The sequence below is a fragment of the Castor canadensis genome, chromosome 9, assembly GCF_047511655.1.
Source record: "Castor canadensis chromosome 9, mCasCan1.hap1v2, whole genome shotgun sequence".
Classification (NCBI taxonomy): Eukaryota; Metazoa; Chordata; class Mammalia; order Rodentia; family Castoridae; genus Castor; species Castor canadensis.
This window is the reverse complement of record NC_133394.1, coordinates 106,181,898-106,205,227: the sequence shown is the minus strand read 5'-3', so window position 1 is coordinate 106,205,227 and position 23,330 is coordinate 106,181,898. Positions and strand designations below refer to the sequence as shown.

At 33.1% G+C, this 23,330-nt stretch overlaps 1 protein-coding gene and 1 non-coding gene across 5 annotated transcripts in view; both read left to right on the top strand.

Moving 5' to 3' along the window:
• The window catches only part of Adgrl3 (adhesion G protein-coupled receptor L3), a 1,316,738-nt gene that overhangs the window by 790,604 nt on the left and 502,804 nt on the right, over positions 1-23,330 (top strand). The window contains exon 26 of one of the 4 annotated variants that reach the window (XM_074042160.1): positions 9,363-9,602. The exons of the other annotated variants lie outside the window; for them this stretch is intronic. Coding sequence (XP_073898261.1) covers positions 9,363-9,439 — 77 coding nt within the window. The 3' untranslated portion in view covers positions 9,440-9,602. Of the gene's footprint in view, positions 1-9,362; positions 9,603-23,330 lie in introns of those variants that run through there. 4 annotated transcript variants of the gene reach the window in all.
• Positions 10,180-10,312, top strand: LOC141411258 (small nucleolar RNA SNORA51). The gene has a single exon (XR_012436063.1). It is a non-coding gene; the product is annotated as a small nucleolar RNA SNORA51 (small nucleolar RNA).

Sequence of the window (23,330 nt, the reverse complement as noted above, 5' to 3'; positions counted from 1 at the left end):
CTTCTGTGTTGCTTTAGGAATTTTCCTTTACGGGGGCTGCCTCAGCTTTGGGATAGTCCTTCGCCTTCCTAAACTTTCCTCCATAGTCTCATTAAAAAATGGCTATGTTAGTTAAAACTCTAACAGCCATCTTGGGCCACTAAGTAACCTTGATAAAGAAGGCTAAATGATAAAGACAGCAAAGTAGAGAGACTGGAGAAGTAGAGGTTCCTGTTTCTTCAGCTTCTGTACAACCCTGAACCATCCATCTGCAGCTTCTTTAATCTAAGAAAAAAACAGTTTCTCAGCTGGTCATGGTGGCTTACACTTGTAATCCTTGCCATTGGAAGACAGAGGCAGGAGGATTGCAAAAATCAAGCCTAGCCTGGGCTACACAGAGAGATCTTGCCTTAAAAAACAAAAAAAGAATTAAAAAAAAAAGGAAATCTAAGTCTTATTTATCATTGTTTAGATTTTTCTGTCATATGCAGTTAATCGTAACTCAATGTATAAAGCAGAGAATCAGTTAAAATTATTATTTTCTTGTTTTGGAAGATATAATAATGCCATTTTTAAAATTATAAGTAGAGAATGACAGGGTTTTAAATTTCAAAATTAAACTGCAGGCACACACCAAGGTCTCCTTTTAGACTGCTTAAAACAGGATAATTCTTTTAATTCTAGTCTCTTTGTGGATTATATCTCATTGTGAGGGAAAATTCAGCTATCCTTTAGCTACAGCACAGTGTGATTTCTCATTACCAGCCTGCAGTTATCAGAAGAGCTTCCTCTCAAGTTTGTAATCATTATAAAAATGGCAGCAAAGTATTTAGTCAAAAGATAGTGAAGTATGCTTCAATTAAACCCTGATAGCAGCACATCTTTCCTTTCTTTCTTGACTCATGTTTGAAAGCTGTCTATAACAACACTCAACTACACAGTTAGAAACTGGCACTATAATATATATATAATTATTAGTTAACTAAAAATAAATAAAATAAATTTGAATAGGAGCAATTCATTAAAAAAGCAGCAGTAGCGCCAGAACAAGAAGGAAGAGAAGGAGAGAAAGAAAGAGAGAGGGGGACCAAGCCTTGTATGCACATATGAATAATAAAAGAAAAATGAAAAAAAAAAAAAGCAACTGAGGCCAATAGGAAAAGGGGAACAGGAACTAGAGAAAAGGTTAGATCAAAAAGAATTAACCTAGAAGGTAACACACACGCACAGGAAATCAATGTGAGTCAATGCCCTGTATAGCTATCCTTATCTCAACCAGCAATAACCCTTGTTTCTTCCTATTATTGCTTATACTCTCTCTACAACAAAATTAGAAATAAGGGCAAAATAGTATCTGCTGGGTATTGAGGGGGTGGGGGGGAGAGAGAGGGGGCAGAGTGGGTGGTAAGGGAGGGGGTGGGGGCAGGGGGGAGAAATGACCCAAGCCTTGTATGCACATATGAATAATAAAAGAAAAAAAAAGTTAAAAAAAAAAACAAAAAAAAAAAAAAAAGAGAGAGGGGGGCAGGGGAGAGAAATGACCCAAACAATGTATGCGCATGTGAATAAATGAATAATTAAAAAAAAGAGAGACAGAGAGACAGAGAGAGGGAGAGAGAGAGAGAGAGACAGAGAGACAGAGAGGGAGGAAGGGATGGAGGGAAGGAGGAAGGGAGGGAAGAGGGAGAAAGGATGGGGGGAGTGGAAATGTATAGAAAAACCAGTACTGGGAATGGAAATATGGCTCAAGAGGTCAAGAGGTAATGTGTCAGCCTAATAAGTATGAAACCCTGAGTTCAAACTCCAATTCCATCAACCTCCCCTCCCCCAAAAACCAAAACCCCATCATTAGATAAGATTAAGCTAGTGTCCAAAATAGCAAACAAACCATGAAGAGTCCATTTAACCAATGCTGCACCATCTAATTAAGGGAAAGATGGTCACATATGTGATTTAATGTCTTTCTTGATAAGACCATGAGACCTTACTGAGAAACTTCAGTGAAGATGCAAATTTCTTCAGGTATCACACAACACACACGACTAGCATGATGAAATTATTTGTAGATTATAAGTAACTAGTAAAATCACTTGATAAAATGTTTCTTAATTGAACATTACTGGATGTAGCAATATAGTTCATCTTTAGCTCACCCAAGTGTATCTATGTTACCTAGAATTGTAAGGAGCACAGAGGAAGTATATAATTAGGGGTCCAGGCATGTGTATTTAAAAGTGACTCAAGTCAGGATATAGAGGGTTATGCCTGCAATCCTAACTACTTGGGAGGCAGAGATGAGAAGATTGTGTTTGAGGTCAGCTCTGGTCAAAAAGTTAGAGGTATGGTGATCCAGGTATGTGGGAGGTATAAGTGTGAGGCTAACAATTTGAAGCCAGTCCTGGGCAAAAAGTGCAAGACCCTATTGAAAAACAAGCCAAAACAAAAATGGCTGGGGGAGTCATTCAGGCAGTATAGTGCTTGTCTAAACAAATTTGAGGCCCTGAATTCAAACCCCAATACTGCCAAAAAAAATAAAGAGAGAGAGAGAGAGAGAGAGAGAGAGAGCAACTTAAGGTTTGATTTGGTTAGTTCATAAACAGGTTACTGACAAGGAGCTAGTTTCCTTTTTTGCAAACTGTAAGACTTTCAAATTAATGAAGATAACTGGAGATGTCTCTCTGCAGTTATCTGTGTATCTCATGCTGACGTGGAACTCTCAATCCTCCTCCCTCTTCTTCTGGAGTGCTGGGATTACAGGTGTGTACAACCATACCCAGCTTGCAGATATCTCTTTTTTTTCCTTTCAAATTTTAAAATGGATTTCATTATGACCTTTTTATACATGTATAGAATATACTTTATGTTAATAAATATTTTCATATGAAAACCATACCAGCTGCTTATAAATTATAATACAACTACAAAAGAAAAATCTCAAGAAATGACCCAAACATTGTATGCACATATAAATAAAAGAAAAATCTATGATGCCAATATTGCAAAAACAGCAAGAAATGCCTGGAGGTCTCTCCCAGCACACTAGGTGTAAAGTATGATATCCTACAGGCTCTATATGACTGACTACTCTTCATTCTCTTCTCTCCAAGAGCTAATCCATTCTCCCAGCTAATCCTCAAATTTAGAAGGTAAAATCCCACCTTAGTGGGACTGTGGTGATTCAGAACCTCTTCCTGAGAAATCTTGCCATTATTTCTCATGAGTCTTTACTAAAAAAGTCATTTCATTGAAAAATTTAGCAATCTCCAGCCCCACTTCTTTTCTTTCTTTTTTTCCTGACACACTGTAATTCCTATTTGTCTCTTCTCTTTATATCAATATTATTTTTCCACAGACAGAGGTTATTGTTAATGTTATTAATTACTACATTCCCAATACCTAGAATAATATGGGGCACACTGAAGACACTAAATAAATATTTGTCAAATGAATGAAAACAAAAATCAAAAATCATGGCATAAAACTTGCCTTGATCTAGAGATAAGTGGTGAGGACGATGGATGATTCCAAAGACTTTCTAGGAACATGCATTCACATGCACGGCGAATGGGTGTCTATGTGTGTTTGCACACACACATATGTATGTTTACATATTTTTTATATGCCTTAAATAATTACACATTTTCACTGAACTAAATTTCTATATACATATTATATATATAGGAGAAATAATTTTATGAACTTGCTTTTTGTTTTTAATTCTAAGAGAGCTGGTAGAATGGCTCCAGTGGCAGAGTGCCTGCCTAGCAAGTGTGAGGCCCTGAATTTAAACTCCAGTATCACCAAAAAAAAAGAATTAAATTCTAAGGAGTCCATGAAGAGCTAACTATGAAAACTATATAAGTATTTGTATCATTCTTTACAGCAGTTGTATGTTTTCACCTGGCTTCAACATTACAGTTAAGTAAGTCCTACCATGTTTGCTGCCCTTTTTTCATATACACATTACATTATGTTAGTGTTCTTGCAGAAAGACTTCTAGAAGGATGTGTGTGTTTTTAACTTACTATGGAAAAAATTAAACCTTAAATCAAAATAGGATAGTTTAAAACCCCTATATCTTTACCGTCTACCTTTAACCATTATCACCAAATGGCCAGGCATGTTTTATCCATGTTCCCATCTGCTTTCTCCCTTTTGATTTTATTTCAAAGGATATCATTTTTATATAGCACTGCTCTTTTATGAAGAAAACTGTTTATTTTATCCATACATACTTTGACAAATCTCTAAAAATAACAACTGGTTTAATTTAAATATAACTGTAACACCACTTTTACACAAATAATTATAATTAAAATAACTCTTTTAAGATCCACTAGTCAGTGGTCTTTTATTCCCTTTACTCCCTCCCTCCCTCATCCTTCCTCCCTCTTTCTTCCTTTCTTCCTTTTTGTGGTGCTGGGTCTCAAACCCAAGGCTTCAGCTAGGCAACTGCTCCAGTATTGAGCTACATCCTCAGCCCAGTGTTCATGTATTCAACTGTCAATTATTTTATAGTTGCTTGAGTTGGGAACCAAGCATAATGCTTTCTACATACACTCTTTTTTCCCTCTTTATATTCGTTGTTTCTTAAGAAACCATGTTGTTTGCTTTGTGGAGTTTTGATGCTACTTGGGTTTGAACTCAGGGCCATGCTCTACCACTTGAGTCATGCCCCAATTCTTTTTGCTTACTTTTCAGATAGGTTCTCCCTAACTCTTTGACTGGAGCTGTCTCTGCCTCCAGAGTGGGTGTTGCTTGATGCATCACTGTGGTGGGTTACTATTTGTTTTTCAGTCAAGTTCCACGTGCAGGGACTGTGTTTTCTGATAAGAATCTGTTAGAATTCTGGGGCTCTCCTCATTTCTGGTCATTCATATGCCCAATTCTTATCCTTCTAATAGATATTTTTACAACAGTTTTATAGGTGTTGGTGGTCCTCATTTGTTTATAGTTTGAAGTCCGTGGAGATGCTTTCCTGTCCATTTTTGTTGTAGTTGCTAATTGTGAGGTTTTGTTTTTTCATCTTAATTTTCTCAGTCTCTTGTTATAACGTGATTGGATCCACCTTTTCAGAATTTTTTGGAAGAGCAGATGTGTGCATTCTTAATTTCTGTAGTGGCAGATTTCCCTCAATAAAGACTTACTTGTTGTGGTGTCCCACATACAGTTTCTAAGGGCCATTTTCCATATTATAAACAACATTAGATACTACCATTGCTCCTCATCCTTGTTGCCTTTCATGTGTGAAGCTTGAGGAAGAGGTATTTGAGGTAGGTCCCTGGCTGAACTGGACAGTCACATAGGTTTTCCTAGGAATTAATGCTCTATGAATTTTGAACATATTTCTAGCAGGCTGGTGTTCTTGTTTATTGATGTGTTTTAACAAATTGGTTAGATTATTTAAAGCACATTAACATAGTAACTTATATGTGTCATAAGCACTCTGTGTTTTGGGTTTTATTTATTTATTTTTTTTGGTAAACATTCTGTTATTTAAACATTCTGCCATCCAAATACTCTGTTTTCTTAGATGAATTAAAATCCCAATTTCAATTACCAAGCTTAAATTTGCTAAGCTATACTTGGACTGACTAATGGACATTAGATTCAGATTCACTGTCTGCCGATGCTTTTTTCTCTTAACATCCATTTAAAATTGCTATCATTATAATGTAATAATAAGTATTATGTCCCTTTCAGCACATTTTTCTTTTTTTTTTCTTCCTACTAAGTGAAATCTAACTGTAATTTTCATTTTCCAAGAAATAAGTGCCTTGTCTGAGGTCACATTGGTGGGTAGGAGCTGGATTTGAAAAAAAAAAATCCACCTGGCTTCAAATATGTACTCTATTTACACAGTTCTTTTTCTAAGAATCCACTTGTTTTCATTCAATAAGAAAAACAAATCTGTGGTCCGTATGTACTGTGTGCTGTGTTCTCTGCTAATTACTGACTACAAAGACAAATTACTTTATTTCTGGGCTTGAGAGGTTCTTTCCTAATATGCTATTGTTATCCTTTTGTCTATTTCCCTCCAGAAAATAAGATATAAATCTTTATAAAGCTTTTTAAATCCATAAATGTAGTCATTTTAAATATCGTATTAGTAGGGTACAAAGGCTGTCTCTAAAATAATTATTGTTTGGATTCATTTTTATAGGAGATGAATGTTTTAAAAAGATAGAAATAAGGCTTATATTTTAAAAATACGAAGTGTAATCTTTTCTACAAAGCAGTTGGATTTGGAGTTTACTTCTAAAGGTCTTAAAAACTGATGGTCCCTTTCCTTTTTAAAGATTATTTGGTATACAGAAAAGAATAGCTCAGTTTCTCCTTTTATTAGTTATTTATTGCTGAATAACAAATTACCCCATAAGTTAATAGCTCCAAAGAATAACATTTAATATTTCTCAGTTTCCTAGGCCAAGAATCCAAGTGAGGCCAGGTTGAGTGTTCTGGCTCATGTGTTTCATAGGGACCACAGTCATAGTAAGGTTCCACTAGCTCCCTTTCCAAGCCCACTCACATCACTTCTAACATGATTCAGTTGCTCATTGTGCAATGTGGCAGCTTGCTTCATCGGACCAAGCAAGCCAGAGAATAAGTCCGAGGCAAGATGGCAGTCACATTTTAATCTAAACTGGATAATACAAACCTATCACTCTGGATTTGATTCATTAGAAGCAGGTCACTAGGTTCGTCACCTACACAAGAGAAGGACGTTAAGAACAGCACATTAAGTCTACTTACATTGTTCCCCTCTGTACTAATTCTGCAATGGTGTTCTACCTCAAAAATAGTGGTTATAAAAGAAAAGAATGATATTTGTAAATTTTTATCAATAAAATTAAATATAGATAGGCATGGAATAAAATTCTGTCATTTTTTTGTTGTTTTATTTTTACTGATAATAGCTAAACGTTTTTATAAACTTAGTATATGTCTAATGTTATGAAAGTTTAATTGCATTCAGTATTCACATAAGATTGTTAGCATAATCTAAGAATTAGGTTACATCATTTGTTCTTGTTATATTTGAGGAAGTTTGGGCACAGAGAATGTAAGAACATGCCTTAAATCATACAAATAGTAAAAATTAGCCAGTCTGTCTCTAATCCTATCATTGACATTGCTACATTGTAATTAAAATTACTCTTAAACATATATATGTAAAACATATACATATAGTCTCTTGTCTAAATATTGTGAACTAGTCATTCTCTAATTCATTGCTTATAATGGGCTAAAGCTCAAACCACCTTCCTGGTAGATGGTTTGAGTGTCTCGAAAAAATGCTATCTATGAGTTAATGTCCATATAACCATAATGCAGTTAGGCCTTGCTGCACAGAAATTTTATAAACCTATAGCACTTATTACCATGAACTGTGAAAAGCTTGAGCAGACTTTTGCAAATAATTATACTGACATTCCTACTCCGTTATTTTTAATAGAATTGAATTTGTGATGTCCGTGCCAGAGAACACGAGCACTTACCTTCAGGAGGAAGACATGTCCTATGTCCTTCTTCAGGAGGTTGCCTTGTGGCATGAAAGACACAATCACTTAACTAAAGGACCCAGCTTTAATTAAACTAAGGCATTTAAAAAAATGGCTTCAGATGATCCTCTCAATTTAGCCTAGCTATAAGTAAAAGAGATTGGATGATCACAAATAGTTATATAATGCAGTTTTGTGCAACTTTAGTATTCATTCCAATATATACCAAGCATCTATCAGATAAATGATTCTTTTAAACTCAGAGGAGGAATAAAACAAACATGGCAATGTAGATAGATAAATAGATGATAGATAGATAGATGATAGACTTATGGACAGACAGATAGGTTGTCATGCATCACTCTTGCATTCAACGAGTAATAAGATTAAGAAAACTTTAAAACATTTCATGGGAAACAGTTTAAACTACAGATCCCAGCACTCCAGAGGCTGAAGCAGGTGGAGCACTTGACTCCACAAGTTCAAGACCAACCTGGGAAATCTAGTGAGACTCCCTGCCCCCTTGTTCAAAATCAAAACAAAAAAAACAAAAAAACTTTCAGCAGTTAAATGTCACAATCAGCTTCTTCCACCTACTGATTTCCTCATGGTCCTCAAACCAGCCTCTTTTTTGTGCTATGATTCTCCAACCTGTCATTCAACTCACTTCCTTAAAGGAATATCTGTTGAATCTAGGTTGTGTAGCATTGCTACCCCCTTACTCATTCAACTAGTGATTGCATAAACTTCATTTTCAGAGACTTTTCCTGACTAATGTTTCTTCACATATTATTTTTACATATTTTAAAATTATAAAATATATTATTCTCACACAAGAATCCCCCAAATAGTTTAAATAATTATAAAACATGTACATTTAAACAAACCCCAAGTTAAGAATTAGAAATTTGCCAGTAACTCATAAGCCTATTGTGTGCTCCTTGTTGCTTTTTTCCCTTCCTTGTACCTCTAATCTTTTCTTTGCAGCTTTGGCAAAACTATTGTGTGTCCCTTAAAAGTGTATTGTTCTTGTGATTGTTTTTGAATCATTTTGATTCCTTTTGTGATTTTTACCTTTTGCTAAACTCCATTCTTGTCATTCTATTGACATGAGTATGTATAATTAATTTTTTATTGTTGTAGAGTCTTCTCTTTTGTTGATATTGTACAATTTATTTATCCAGTCTACTATTGGTGGACATTTGGATCATTTCTACTTTGGAACTATGACATCAATGTTGTTATGCCATTACACACATGTTTAGATATGTTTATAAGAATATCTAGGTTTCTCCATTTTTACTGAAGAAAGCCTAATTAATTTCAGTTTTCCCAGATAATTCTAAAGTATTTTCAAAAGTGAATGTAGCTTCAGTATAAGTGGTTCTATAGTTCTGTTTCTCACAAACACTGTTAATTTTCTTATTCTTTTTGTTTGTTTGTTTTTGTTTTTTGAAATGAGTTTTCACTATGCTTAGACACTGGATTTGAACTTGGGCTCCAGGGATTCTTCTGCCTTACCATCACAAATAGATAGGACTATGGGCTTGTACCACCTTACCTGGTTTCTCATTCTTACCAATTTTACTTAGCCAGACACCATATACTACTTTCTCATGTTATTATTGTTTAGTTGAATATATTTTACTATGACTATTGGTTGTTTGATTATCTATTTACATGAAATGATTATTTTGGTCTTGGCACCATTTTCATTTGAACTCTGCTTTCTTTTTCTAATTTCTTACTTCATATATTCAGTATCTTAGTTATATGTGGTGAAAATATCTTCTTTCAACTTGTAACTACATATTATTTAACTTATAGTGACTTGAATAGAACTGTATGTTAATATACTCACTGGCACTCATGTTGGTACAGGGATGCCTCCCAGAAGTCCTCCTGCAGCACACTGTACTGACACACCCAGTATCAGGACACAGAACTTAAGGACCTAAGGCTGAACTGCTGTGTGAACTTTTCCTCCGGTACCTCGCAACATAAGTATGCATGAGTGGAAGAGAAATGAGTTTTGAAAAGTATGAATATAGAAACTTATTTGTTGAAAAATTTCCCAAACAATGTATACTCATGTAAGTAAATGTAAAAACAATAAGGTAAAAAAATAAAATAAAAAAGGAGTTTAAAATTGTAACTAGAGGATTTGGTTCTTCTTGACATGTATTCAGAACATAGTTCTGTCTTGTCATGTATATAGTTAATGAATTCATAATTCTTTATTATTTTTCCTTGCAGAAGAAAATATTAATTATCCTAAAATCTCATACCTTATAAATGAAATAAACTTTTAAAAGTTTCCTAAAATTTAACAAAAATCTTTTAATAAATTGCATCACTTACTAATAATAAATGCTAAAGCTAAAACTTTCCTACATGACCAATATTAAAAACCAATTTCAATCTTGCTGAAAAAAATTGGATTTAAGCCAGGCAACAGTGGCTCATACCTGTACAATCCCAGATAGTTGAGAGGCAGATATTGGGAGAATCACAGTATGAAGTCAGCCCAGGCAAACAGTTTGTGCGATTCCATCTCCGAAATAACCAAAGAAAAATTATCTTTCTATTGTTTACCAAAAGTTTCTAAAATCGTTGTTATGTAAAAAGCAATAAAAACTATGAACCCAAAATGTTTACAGAAATAGTGTTTTAGAAGTGTGTTCGAAGTGAATTTTTAAGCCTCTTGGTGTTTACCACAGGCTGTTTTCTTAGGCTGACTGTATAGAAAGAGGAGGCAAAGTAAAACCTACCCCATGTGCACCTCAGCCCAGGGCCTGTGCCTGGTCTGAATAGTGAATGGGGAGACATGAGAAAAAGAAAATAAAAGAACACAAAAAGAACATTTTTAAAAAGATTTTTTTCTTTTTTTTTTTTGATTCAGGACAATTTGTGGTATTGTCAGATTTTGAAAGCTGGAAGTTTGCTGTGATTTCTTTTCTCATTCTAAATAAACATTAAATTTTGCAGCTAATTTGTTATTCATTATTTTATACTTATTTATTTTTGAGAAAGAATCCCAAATTAAATAAACCTCTGGTACCTTCTAAAGCCTGGATTTGTGTCTATCTCCTCCCCTTGCAACAGTCACTCATTTTAATCTTTACTATTAGTTGTGTGTAAAATTGTATTTCATTGTGGCACTGTTTTGTATTTTCAGGATTACTACTAATATTTTTATTGACCATATGCATTTTTGTCTTCTATAAACAGTCCCTAAGCTTTTTGACCATTTGAAAAGTCTTTTAATACTTTATCATATTTTTTGGGGAAACATTTTAAATAACATCTCATATTTTGTTAGTTTTGCAAATATTTCCTCCATTTAATAACATTTTTACTCACTTTCATATGTCTTTTGATTGTTAACAACTCAGTTTTGTTAGATTTATGGGTCTTATTTTTGATCAATTCTTATTAAAGTGTGTTTTAAAGAAATTTTGCATACATCTAAACCTAAATGCTTTTCAAATAGATTTCTCAACAGGCCTCTGAAACACTTCATGTTTGACATTTCTCAGTTAATACATGTATATAGTGTGAAGTGGTTTCAATTTTATCTTCTTTCCATGTGGGTAGCCTTTATTAACAATTTTGAGAACTTTAAATAATTATTCCTTTTCTACTAATATAAAATGTCATATACCTACATGTGGATATGCTTTTGAATTTTCTATCCTATTCCAGGCAGTATTTATCCCTACACTGTTATTTATTATAGTTCTATACTGTCATATAGCTACATGATTATTTCTTATAGCTGGTCAAGCAATTTCTTTCCTCTTCATCATTCTGGCTATTACTATTTACTTTTCTATAAAAAATTTAAATCATCTTATTATGAATCATGAATAACCTTCTCATAGATTGAAATTGTATTGGCTATAATCATTATCAGGATGTTTTTAAATATTAAGTCTTGTAGCCATCAACATAGCACATCACTCCAAATACTTAAATGTTCTTGAATATCTTTTATACTAAAGCTCTAAAAAATTCCCTTTAGTAGTAAAGGATATTTGCTACTCTGTAACAATATTATCAATTATGATATCATTAATTGTTTTCTAGGTTTCTGCTAAGGGTACTTAGAAATGCAACTAACAAAATTTTGTATTAGTATTTAATTAGACATTAATTTTATGTACAGCCAATTTACTACATGCCTTATAATAATTCACAGACTCTTTGGTTTTCCGTCTAAAAGACTTTATCTTTCCTACTTTACATCTTTATATCTCCATTTGTTCTTATTGGATTTGCTGAGACTTCTAATATGGTGTTGTAAAAAGTACTGTTCCTGTCCATACTTGTCTAAATCTTGACTATAGAAAGAGCTCTTCTAGTCTGTCCCCTTTCAAGATCTTTACCTTCAAGTATGTCTTCTTTTAACAAGTTGTATTCTATTTCTTATTTACCAATAATACTTATCCTGAATGGATTTTATTTAACATTTCAACAAAGTAGATGATCAGAATTTTTCTTTTTAAGTCTGTTAACTTGTTAAATTAAATGTATGTACCTGAAAACTTGGAGCCCCTCATGTAACTGGTATATCATTTTGTCAAGTTATATTATTTAATTTGTTAATATTTCCTTAGTATATAGCATTTGTACTTATGAATGCAATAAGTCTTTAGTGTTCTTTCCTTAGATATATATTTCTGGTTTTAAAATCAGATATACCCAAAAGGAATAGAATAAGTTTGGAGGATTTACTTTTCTCTATTGCCTGTAAGACTTGGGATGTTCTTCCACTTCATTGCTAAAAAAGTAGCTGTTTATCTTTCAGCAATTTAGCATAAACGTTTCCCCTCCCATTTTAGTATTAGTGGGGTTTTTTTGGTGACACTGGGGTTTGAATTCAGTACTTCATGCTTGGTAGGCAGGCACCCTACCACTTGAGCCACTCCACCAGTCCTATTAGTTTGTCTTTCCCTTTCTCATTTTAGTATTTTGTCTATATATTTGATATTATACAATTTCATTAAGATGTTTCTATATGTCAGTATCTTTTTATTTATTCTCTAAGTGATTTTCAAAACTTTGATTTAGCATCATTCATTAGTATTAAAACATTCTCAGCTATCTTTTAATCAGTTCATTCATTTCTTTCACCTGGATCACTAATTACAACTGTGTTAGACTTTCTAACATGAATTTTACTATTTCTTCACCTCCTTTTCATAGTTTCTTCATGTTTTTTTCTTTGTGTACTACACTTACAATTTCTTCTTTCCTATCCATTTTGCTTTCTTCCTCTATTGTGTTTAATCTTATATAATAGTCATTTGTTGAATTTTAATAATTTTACTTTTCTTTAAGTTCTCCATTTCTTTTTTTCTGGATAGACTCCAGTTCCCTGAAGATGGATTTAACTTTGTCTTTCATTTCTTTGATTATGTTACTCATAATTACTTCTTATTCTAATAATGTGGCTATAAATATAAACATATATAATGAATTTATAGTTTATTTCTTCATCCTGCTGTTTTTTTTCTGGCTTTTACACAAATTGCTTTATTTCCTGTAGTATTTTCTAATTATTTTATTTTTAGAGCTGCTCATATTTTTGAGGAGAAATCTTTTATGAGTATTCTTTGGATTTTAGGATGAAGTATTGCTCCTCTAGAAGAGATTTTAATTTGCTTTTTCCAGGTGCCAGGAAGTACGCCAATCTCCAACAATTTACATAAATTCATGATTTATGCTTTTATGAGTTAACTATACAATGCAAATTTTGATAACAAATTCACTTAAGAACCGGTCTGCAGTTATTACTTCTCAAAGTCAGTTGTACATTTTATATTTCCTTCTGGAATTTAATATTGGTAATCTTTATTCAAATAATGTAATTGTTTGTGTTTAAGATAAAAAATAGACTTTTGGCTTGTGCTGCAGTTAATCTAAATACTTGAGGAATATGAAATCCAGTACTTTCTTCGGATACTAGCTATTGTGTTTGCTTTACAACACCTGTGTGTGTGTAATGATCTGATTGCTCCTAGTGTATGGATTCAGTTTCAGTTTAAGGTTAGATGGGTTTATTACCTATTCATTTATGAAACTCATCATTGGATATTTACAGGAAGAATATTTGGCTACAGCTCAAAAGCTGGAGATGATTTTATGGCACTACTTATTTGTAAATATTGTGCCTAATCAGGCTAAAGTTTTAAGCGGTTAAAAATGAATAAATACTGTGAATAATAACTTAGGCACTGAAGTGGGTTTTGGGATTTTTTTTTGTTGTTTATTTCTTCATTTGTTTTGGTTCTGAGGATAGAATCCAGGGCCTCATGCATGCTAAGCAAGTGCTGTATACCCCCAAAACAAGTAATTTTAAATTCCTTTACTAAAAGAGTACTATTCTGGTGCCTTTGTTACTAATCATTATATATATTTAATGTAAGCTTTTCATCCTCATAATTAATTAGTGAGTTTCTCAAAGAAAAAAATAAACACATTTCTAAAACACAGTTTGTTTTGTTTATGGAAACACTATATTCATCTAATATCAATTGATTTTTTTACCCTTGAATATCTAAAGTTATCTTTACTTATTTAGAACTAAATTATAATGTAACAAATGTACTGAAACAATGTATTTACATGATTTGTTACAATAATGTACACATGTGTATAATAGATTGTTGTAAAAGGCACATGCCTGTTTAGCATAGATTGTTAGCCCTTCACATAGATAAGGCTGTGATTATGGTGCTCAATCTCATGTGCTTTTAGCTGAACAAGGATAAACTATGTTACATTTTAGAGAATAAAGTTAGTATTCCTTAAATTGTGTGAAATAGAAATCCACTCAGCATGAGCAAAGAGGTAATTTATTAGGAAGCAATATTCTTGGGCCTTGGGAATAGAATTAGAACAACACACTGAAGAACCCACTAAGTTCCTTTCTTGGAATCTCTCATGTCTACTTTTCTCCTTCTTCACAGAATTGGTTTTCTTTTTCTCAGTGTCATAAGTAGAAAATTTCTAATACTTTCTCTGGAATTCATGCAAAGTTATGAAGTTATTGAGAACTACTAAATTGACTTTCTCTAGGTCTCAGTTTGACAAAGAAACTAATAAGGCTAAACTTGGTGTAAGAATGATGGCAAACTGTGAATATGGTAGCTGCTATGTTACCAGGGTTGGTGGAGGGAGAGGAAAATATTTTTAGAAAAGAGATGCTGGAAGACAATTTACCCCATGTGTCCTTTATATGGCCAGCATGCAATTTGCCATATAAAGGCCATATAAAGGGACTTTTACTCCTTACTACTTAAAGTGTAGTCCATAGAATAGCACTGGTAATACCAAAGAACCTTTTAGAGGTTTAAAATCTCAGATCCTATCCCATATGAATCAGGATTTGATTTGAGTGCTCATTGTAACTTAAAAACAGAATTCTAGCTCTGTTTTACTCCTAACCAGAATTAGGCTTTAACTTCCAGAGTTAATCATTTATTTATATCCTTGCAGAATCCCTATCAAGTGTCTTGAGAACATATCTATCAATTTAGCTATGTATCCATCTATCATCTATCTATATTTATCTTTAAAAACATATGAACATATTTATATATGGTGGTCTAGTGGTACTGGGGTTTGAATTCAGGACTTCACACTTGCTAGACAGGTGCTCTACCATTTGAGCCATGTCTTTAGCCTTTTTGTGTTGGCTATTTTAGAAATAAAGTCTCACTTTTTGACCAGGCCAGCCTGAACTACAATCCAATCCTCCTATTTTAATCTTTCCACCATAGCTGGGATGACAGACACGCACCATTATGCTAAGCTTTTTATATTGAGATGGGGTCTTGTGAACTCTTTGTGTGCAGGCTGGCCTAGAACAATGATCCTGTAGATCTCAGCCTCCCAAATAGCTAGGATTACAGGCTTAAGGCACCATGCTCTGCTTAAAAATACATTAAAAAAGTTATAATATAATGGTAATCTTGAGAGTTAGTGTATAGATCTCTGAATTTGTTTCTTCAAATGGAAAAATCAAATAGTTTAAGATGCAAGTCCCAATAACTTGTGTCAATAACTTTCAATTTTATATATAAGGGATAGTAAAAGATATCCCTTGACGTTGTGCTTCTAACATTTCTAAATTTTGCTACTATGACACATTCATATTAATTACTAAAAATATAGCTAATGGGATAACTCAGATGGAATCAAGTTATCCAAGTAATCTTATCAAGATTAGAAGATGTTTGGCACATACAAATAAAAGAAAAAAAAAGATTAGAAGGTGTTTAAAATAGTGTACATCCTCAACTCTTATGATACTGTTAGCTATCATATACCTTTAATTTTTATGTAAGTGTATGATAGGGAATAAAACATTAGTTAAATGTTATGTACATCAAATATTGGTACATGCTAGAAACTTTTCTAAATCATCTATGATTAAGTTTTATTCCAAATTATGTTTGATCATATTCAGATTGTGATCTACTGTAACTGAACTTTTACAAATGTAATTGTTTTCAGAGAGGTATTCTTTCTTATTGCTTGTTTTGTCATTGTAGGATATATTTTTATTCTGGAGCCTGAGATATGGACTGGTACTGACTTAGATTTGAATTCTATTCAATCTCTTACTAGTTGCACAAGCTTGGACTACTTTTATCAACTCCCTAATAAGCCTCAGTTCTCTGTCTCTAAAGAGGAAACAGCAATTGCATCCCTATATGTAGTTGTGAGGATTAAGAGAGAAAATGTATATATCTTGGGATAGAGAAAGCATCAATAACGATTAGTTCTTATGATTATTTGCTTTATTATATGTTCATCTTTATTTAATTTCATTTGGTTCATGGTTATAAGTTTGCTTGTGTTGCTTTTGGAAACAATTTTGCTTTACCTGGAAAAGAAGCTCTCTTTTTAAGTTAGTCTGCTTCTAACAGAGCCAAGTGTGACTGGTTTAGGTTAGATATTTATTGTTATTACTTATCTTTTTAAATAAGAACTTGGAAATAGTATGTATATCTGCAATTGACTAGAAAAGCCATTTGGAGTATTTCACTTGATCCTTTGTTTGGATTGACTTTCATGTAATCTTACACCATAAGATTACATACAATGTGATCTTATATACGTACAATGTCAGAAACAGGTAAGCAGAGAGAAAAGTCAACATGAAAGGCATTGTTTGGTGGCATTTGTATATTTTTCTGTTGGTCTTTCTTCCATAAAAAGAACTCTAGCTTCTTGATTTTCTGCTTCAATATTAGATTTGCCACAGATAATCCATGCAACAGTTTAGAGGTAAGATACTCCAGGTTAAAAAATTTTGTGGTAAATTTATACCTTCCTATAATCATAAAGACAAATCTTGCTCTCATAAAATTTGATTTCAAATAAGTTTTCAAATATTCTGTATTATCTCTGCATAACATGAAGTTAATTATTTTTATTTAATGTTTTGGTTTTTTTAATCTCATGTATTTCCTAATTCAGGTACACATTCAGATAAAGTGTCTCTCACATAAAAACACATTCATTTTAGCATCTTTTGACATATTTGGTACAAAATAACAAATAGACTTAGAGGGCAGACAAAGAGCAAAATATCATGTTCATTTCTCTTATGATGGATTAGAAGACAAATTTAGGTGTAAGGTTAGCTTTATTTGTTGACAACTTACCTTTGTATTAGACTAACCCACCCCCTTTCATGAGAGAGCTTCAGTTTCTCAGTGGACATGACAGGTCTCCTCTCCAACCCTTCACTAGGGTGACAGAGAGCAGCTCAGATGCATACCTCCTGCACACAGAACAGAAGCACAGCAGTTGCCAAGTGACTTATGTGCAGTTCTTTCTCCCAGCATCATCACCAACATAATTCTTCCTCCTGTTGCCAAGGTAATTTGAACTTTATGCTATTATTTCCCTCAAGGTAATTCAGTGAAATGTCACATAATTTTAATATTACTATGAAATTGAAGGTATCCTAAGGACAAGTAAATAATAGTATTCCAATGATCTGATTAATGTTTAGACTCTAAGGATGGATTGTTCAAATGAAATGTTATAAATGTCAATTTAAATTTTATGTAAGGTTATGTAGGGATTTATAAAGCCCATAGAGAAATAAAATCTAGCCCAGTCTTTGAAAACTGGAATTTTAAAACCTATTTTTACTTTGAATGTGTAATTAAAATGGTACTACATATACTTTCTTTACCAAACCTCTTGTATCTTTATGTATTCTTTTTCTATTCAATTTTCTTTCAAATATTTTAATAATTTCAGGATTACAGGAAGCTCATTGGGTTGCTTCTAGGGCAAACCACTAATTATAATTCAATAACATAGATAAAAATCTCAAGTATCAAATTTAAAATATATTCTTACTTTTCCTCTTCATTGGATCAACTCAGTTTACTTTGATTCCTTCAGTTTCAACCTCAATTAAACTGATTACATCATCACAACAAGCTAATCTCTTCCCATGACATGGTATATGTGGAATTCATAAGAAGTCATGGAGACAAGAGTAATTGGCTTAAAGCTTTAGGCTCTTAGTTTCCGTGACTGGACAAAGAAGCTTGAGTTCTCTTTCCTCTTCTTTCTCTATTTTCTACTTTTGCATTTTTAAATTTTCAATTTGCTTTAGCATTTATTTACATTTTTATACATAAAAACAAATTAAAGCTACAGATTTGTAGTATGGTAACCTACATGTGATTTGTAGTATGGTACAAATATTAATATCAATGTCTGACCTTTTTAGCAGGGAAACAAAGTCACCAGCAACATGCAGAAACCTTGTATCTTAACACTAGTTTTCAAGGTTGCTATTTTCTTTTAATTCTACAATTTACCACTTACTTTAAATAAAAGGTATCTGAAACAGATTTTAGGACTGAGGCATTTCAATATAATTACCCATTTAAAAATACACATGTTGGGTATTAGTGACATTTTTAAAGATGATTAAACTATTCTCTCTGGACAGTTTAACAGTATTTTTAGTTACCTACACACTCAGCCATCTGTTTTACCTAAAGAGAGCTTAAAGAGTGATGTAACCAGAGTTGTTTCTTCCTTAAAAATGCTGTGCTACATACACAAGAGTGTTATTAGGAACACATGTTTGGCTTTAAATGCCTGCTATTTCATTCATGGTAAGCCAGACTATATTAGTGACAAACATTTCTCAGGAAGTTTACTGGCACTTTAGAATTTTTTAAATTACTGCTAAAAGGCACAACTTCTTAAAGGTATTCTCACATATCTATTGTACCAATCATTATACTTAATTTACTCTTAGGAAGAAAGTTTCTGTTTAAGAAAATCTGTGTATTATAGTTGGGATGGCAAAGAAAACTTTTATTGGCTGTGTCTATATTCTTTCATGTTTAAAGAAATAAAAGTCAACATTTAATCTCACATTAAAATTACTTATTTCCACAGAGAGTTAAAAACCATTTAAACAAAATGTCTGACTTTAGAGAGGAATTTAAGAGACGTAATCAGAACAAAGCATTGTTTTGGGATTTACTTATCATTTCAGTGATTTCATTAAAGGGGAGGTATTTATAATAAACTACTTTTAAGGTGTGGGGAAATGGTAACAGGTCTGAAGCAAAAAAAAGATAAAAATATTGACTGGGGAAATAGCTCAGTGGTAGAGTGCTTGCCTCTATCTGTGCGAGTCTGTGGGTTAGATCCCAGCACCACGTAAAAAATATTAAAATAAAAATAAGTAAGAGACAAAGGACCTATTATAGTTTTTATCGAGGTTAAAATGCAAAAATATAGAATATGGATTTTATCTATGCAGTAAACATTTTTCTTTAAAGTATTACTTAAGAGGTTTCACCAGCAGATTTTCATATACGATTGTGCTTCATTCTCCATGGAGTAAATGCCATGATCCCTCACCACCAGTGTATATTACAATCTTCAGATGTTAATGTCCTATATATAAAATGGTATAGTATTTGTATATAATCTACACATATACCCTGCATAATTTTTGTCATCTCTAGATTACTTATCCAAATGATATATAAATAGCCATTATACTGTACTGTTTAGGAAATAATGACAAGAAAAAATGTCTGCATATGTCCAATACGTGTGCAACTAAAAAATATTTCAAGCTGAAATTTGTTGAATCCATAGATACAGAATCCACCTACATGAAGGGTTGACTGTAATTTCTTTCTTTCTTTGTCTTTCTTTTTTGATAGTCCTATGGACTTGACAGCTCTGGTTCCCAAGGTCTCTGCTATTTGGGACAGTACTGAATACACACAGAGTTGACATCCCCTGGTCTGACCTCAGACTCACACATGAAGGACACTGGCCTACCCCAGAGATTATAAAGTCTTCCTTTTCTTTCTTTCTTCCTTCCTTCCTTCCTTCCTTTTTCTTCTTCCCTTCCCCTCTCCTTCCCTCCTTCCTTTCCTTCCTTTCTTCCTTCTTTTTTGTGGTACTGAGGCTTGAACTCAAGGCATCAGGCAGGTACTCTACCACTTGAGATACCCTGCCTGCCCTTTTTGTATTGGGTATTTTTGAGATAGGGTCTCGAGAACTTTGCCTAGAATGGCTTTGAACTGCAATCCTTCAAATCTCTGCTTCCTGAGTAGCTAGGATTCTAGGTGTAAGCCACTAGCCAGGCGGCTGTAATTTCTTTTAAAAAGATTCCCCCCCACCAAAAGACAAAACCCTTTAAATAAGCAAAATTCATGTAATTACTTTTAGAGGTAATCTATCCTGATCATGGATAAAAGGAATAGCACATATTAAACAAAATCAGAGTAATGTGAGCAAGAATGAAGATGGAATGGATTGTGGACAGGCAACCATCAACATGTGCTTCGAAAGCTTATTTGAAATCAGCTTTGATGTCAAATTATTCAAATGTTCTTGAAATATGTTACTGAATTGCCATCTTAATTTATTAGTTGTTGTAGTTCTTTCAAAAGTTCAAACCCATCAAATTAAAAAATATAGCTATTCCAGTATAAAATGACACCAAAAATATATCTTTAAGTCAATGAAAATTGATGAATTAATATGCAAAAGTGGGCACAAGAAAAGTGACCTAGAAATGATGTAGTCTCCATAAAGCATATAATATTCTTTGTGTTTTTTTTTAATGTGACAGATAAGATAGAGTGGTCTTGCAGTTATCAAATATCATAAATTTAATGTCATATGAAAATATGTTTGCTTATTTTTGTCTATAGATTGGTGAGTACCCATAAAACTCAACAATTTCCAAATTGTTATTCTTTTAGGATATATGCACTATATAGTTAATGTGGCATAGGCTTTAGAAATGAAAACTTAACTTGCATTTTAATTCCAATGTCTTTTTATACTAATTATGTGCTAAGAGTTAAGTCAATGTCTTTGAGCCTGTTTTCATGTCTGCAAACTAGGAAAGTTTTAAGAGACTATACCTGTGATATGTACTTACCGTTGTTATTAAGGCTGCCCAATAAATTATTCCATAACTTAAAGGTATAACACAACCATGCTCAGGAACTCTGTGGCCCAGAATTCAGGAAGGGCACAGTGAGGATGGTGTGAACCTTCTCTGCACTGTCCCTGGTTTCAGCTGGAAGACTTGAAGATGGAAGTGGAATTATTCGAGAGAACATCAACTCACAAGTCCACAGTTGATGCCACTGTCATGTGGGGATTTAGTACCTTTTACATGAGCTCTCCAAATGGGGGCTGGGTTGCTAGAGCAAGTATCCTGAGTGAACACCAGATAGATGCTGCATTCTTTATGTTATGTTAGCCTTGTAAGCCATATGACACCATACTGCCATGTTCTATTGGTCAGAGCAGCCAGAAATCCATGCACAGAAAAAAAGGAGAGGAAACCGGGGAAGATTTGCAGTCATACTGTAAGAACAACCATGGAATGGGATGGATATATTGTATGACTATCTTTAGAAAATAAATCTTCTACAGTGTTCAGTATGTAGAAGCTACTATTACTTCTACATGATGTGCTTTGGAATTATAGAAAAAGCAAGAATTTAGGGGTCAGGACATTTTACCACTTTTAACTTTAAAATTCATATGACATTAGTTTGTGTCCCTTACAGACTTTTTTAGTTTCTTAAATTAAAATATACACTTATTTTGGACTATTAATGTGAGGGCTAAAGAAATAATGGAGAAAAGTACCTGATAGATACTAAGAGCTCACTAATGCTCCCTTGCCATGTCCACCATATTTTGATCCCCTGGCAATGCAGAAATGCCTCATTCTGATACTAAATCAAGAGGGAACAATTAGTCAAAGTATCTCTTTTGGACTAAAGGGATGGATTTCTATTTAGAATCAAACTTTGAGCACAATTGTAGGACACGTAAAATATGACTTTTATATGGAAAAATCTAATGTCACCAACAAGTTTGAGGAACAAATTGAATCAGGCTCATAAGATCTTAGAAAAGAAAGATTGCTGAGAGTCTAAACTCCACATTTGCTAGATAAGGTAATCAAGAGAGGTTCAACTGCTCACTCAAGGTTATACTAAGGAGTAAATATGTGGCTAAAAACTCATGTCTGCTAGTTTTTAAGGTTCAAGTCTGGAATATTCAACTATGCACACTATGAATTTTCTTTACAATGTATTGGTCCTTAAGTGGAATTATGCACTAATTGCTATGTTATTTGTATGAATACAGTAAAAATGAGATAATAGTGAATTAATGTACTATACTTTTCAAAATCTTTAAAACTATGAGGAATATTCATTATTTCTTACCATGGGAAATAACCAGAAAGTTGAAGTTAAAAATAACTGAAACCATTTCTAAAGTTTCCCCAAAGTATATATTTCAGTTTTTGAATTCTTATAATATTGCTCAATTTAAAAACCTCATATGTGTTTAGATGGACCATAAACATATACTTAACAACTCAGTCAATCTTATTATGGAACATAGTGTGGTGGTTAATGACAAGAAGTTTGGAATTAGACTGTGTAGATTGAACTTTTCATCTTTCAATTTATTTAACATTCTTCTGCCTCTAATCTTTCATCAGAAAGTAGGAGTAGTGACCATTCTTATATTGAGTGTTTGTGATGACTAAATGACTATTTACTTTTATGTTGCTACTGTAACAAATCATCCCAAACTTTGTGGCATAAAACAACACAAATGTCCTCTACAGTTCTAGAGCTCAGGTTTCATTAGGTTGAAGTCAAGGTAGTCAAGAAGCAGTGTGGTTCTTTCTGTGGGCTTTGAGGTGGCAACCTGCTTTCTTACTGTTTTCAACTAGTAGAAGCAACATGCAATCTTTTATTTTTATTATACTCAAGCCCACTCAGATAATTTAGTATCATTTTTTCCTTAACACAGCTTAACATCATTCCTAAAGTATCTTTTTGCCACCTAAGGAAATATCCATGGGTTGTTGGGATTAAGACATAGGTAATGTTACATGCTGCATATTTTCCGCTCATTCTGTGGTTGCTTGTGATGTCTCTTCATAATGTTTTTTTTTTTTAAATACATAGATTATGTTAACATCCATTATTTACCTTACAACAAATCGGATGATATAGATAAGTACTTTATCTCTTGATTGACTCTAAGTAAATGCTCAACAAGTGCTAAATCTATTACTGTTATGAAATAAGTCAATTTATAGTTACACCCATAGACATTGCTTACTTCCTTCAAAACCACATCATTAGTGTGCTCAAAGAATGTAGGCTACAAAACAACATAAGTAAGCAATAATTTTTTTTTCTGAGCCTCACCTACTGGAATCACTGTGATTCCAAGCAAACAACAAATTCCTTCTTTTCCTTTACGTGATCCTAAGAAAGC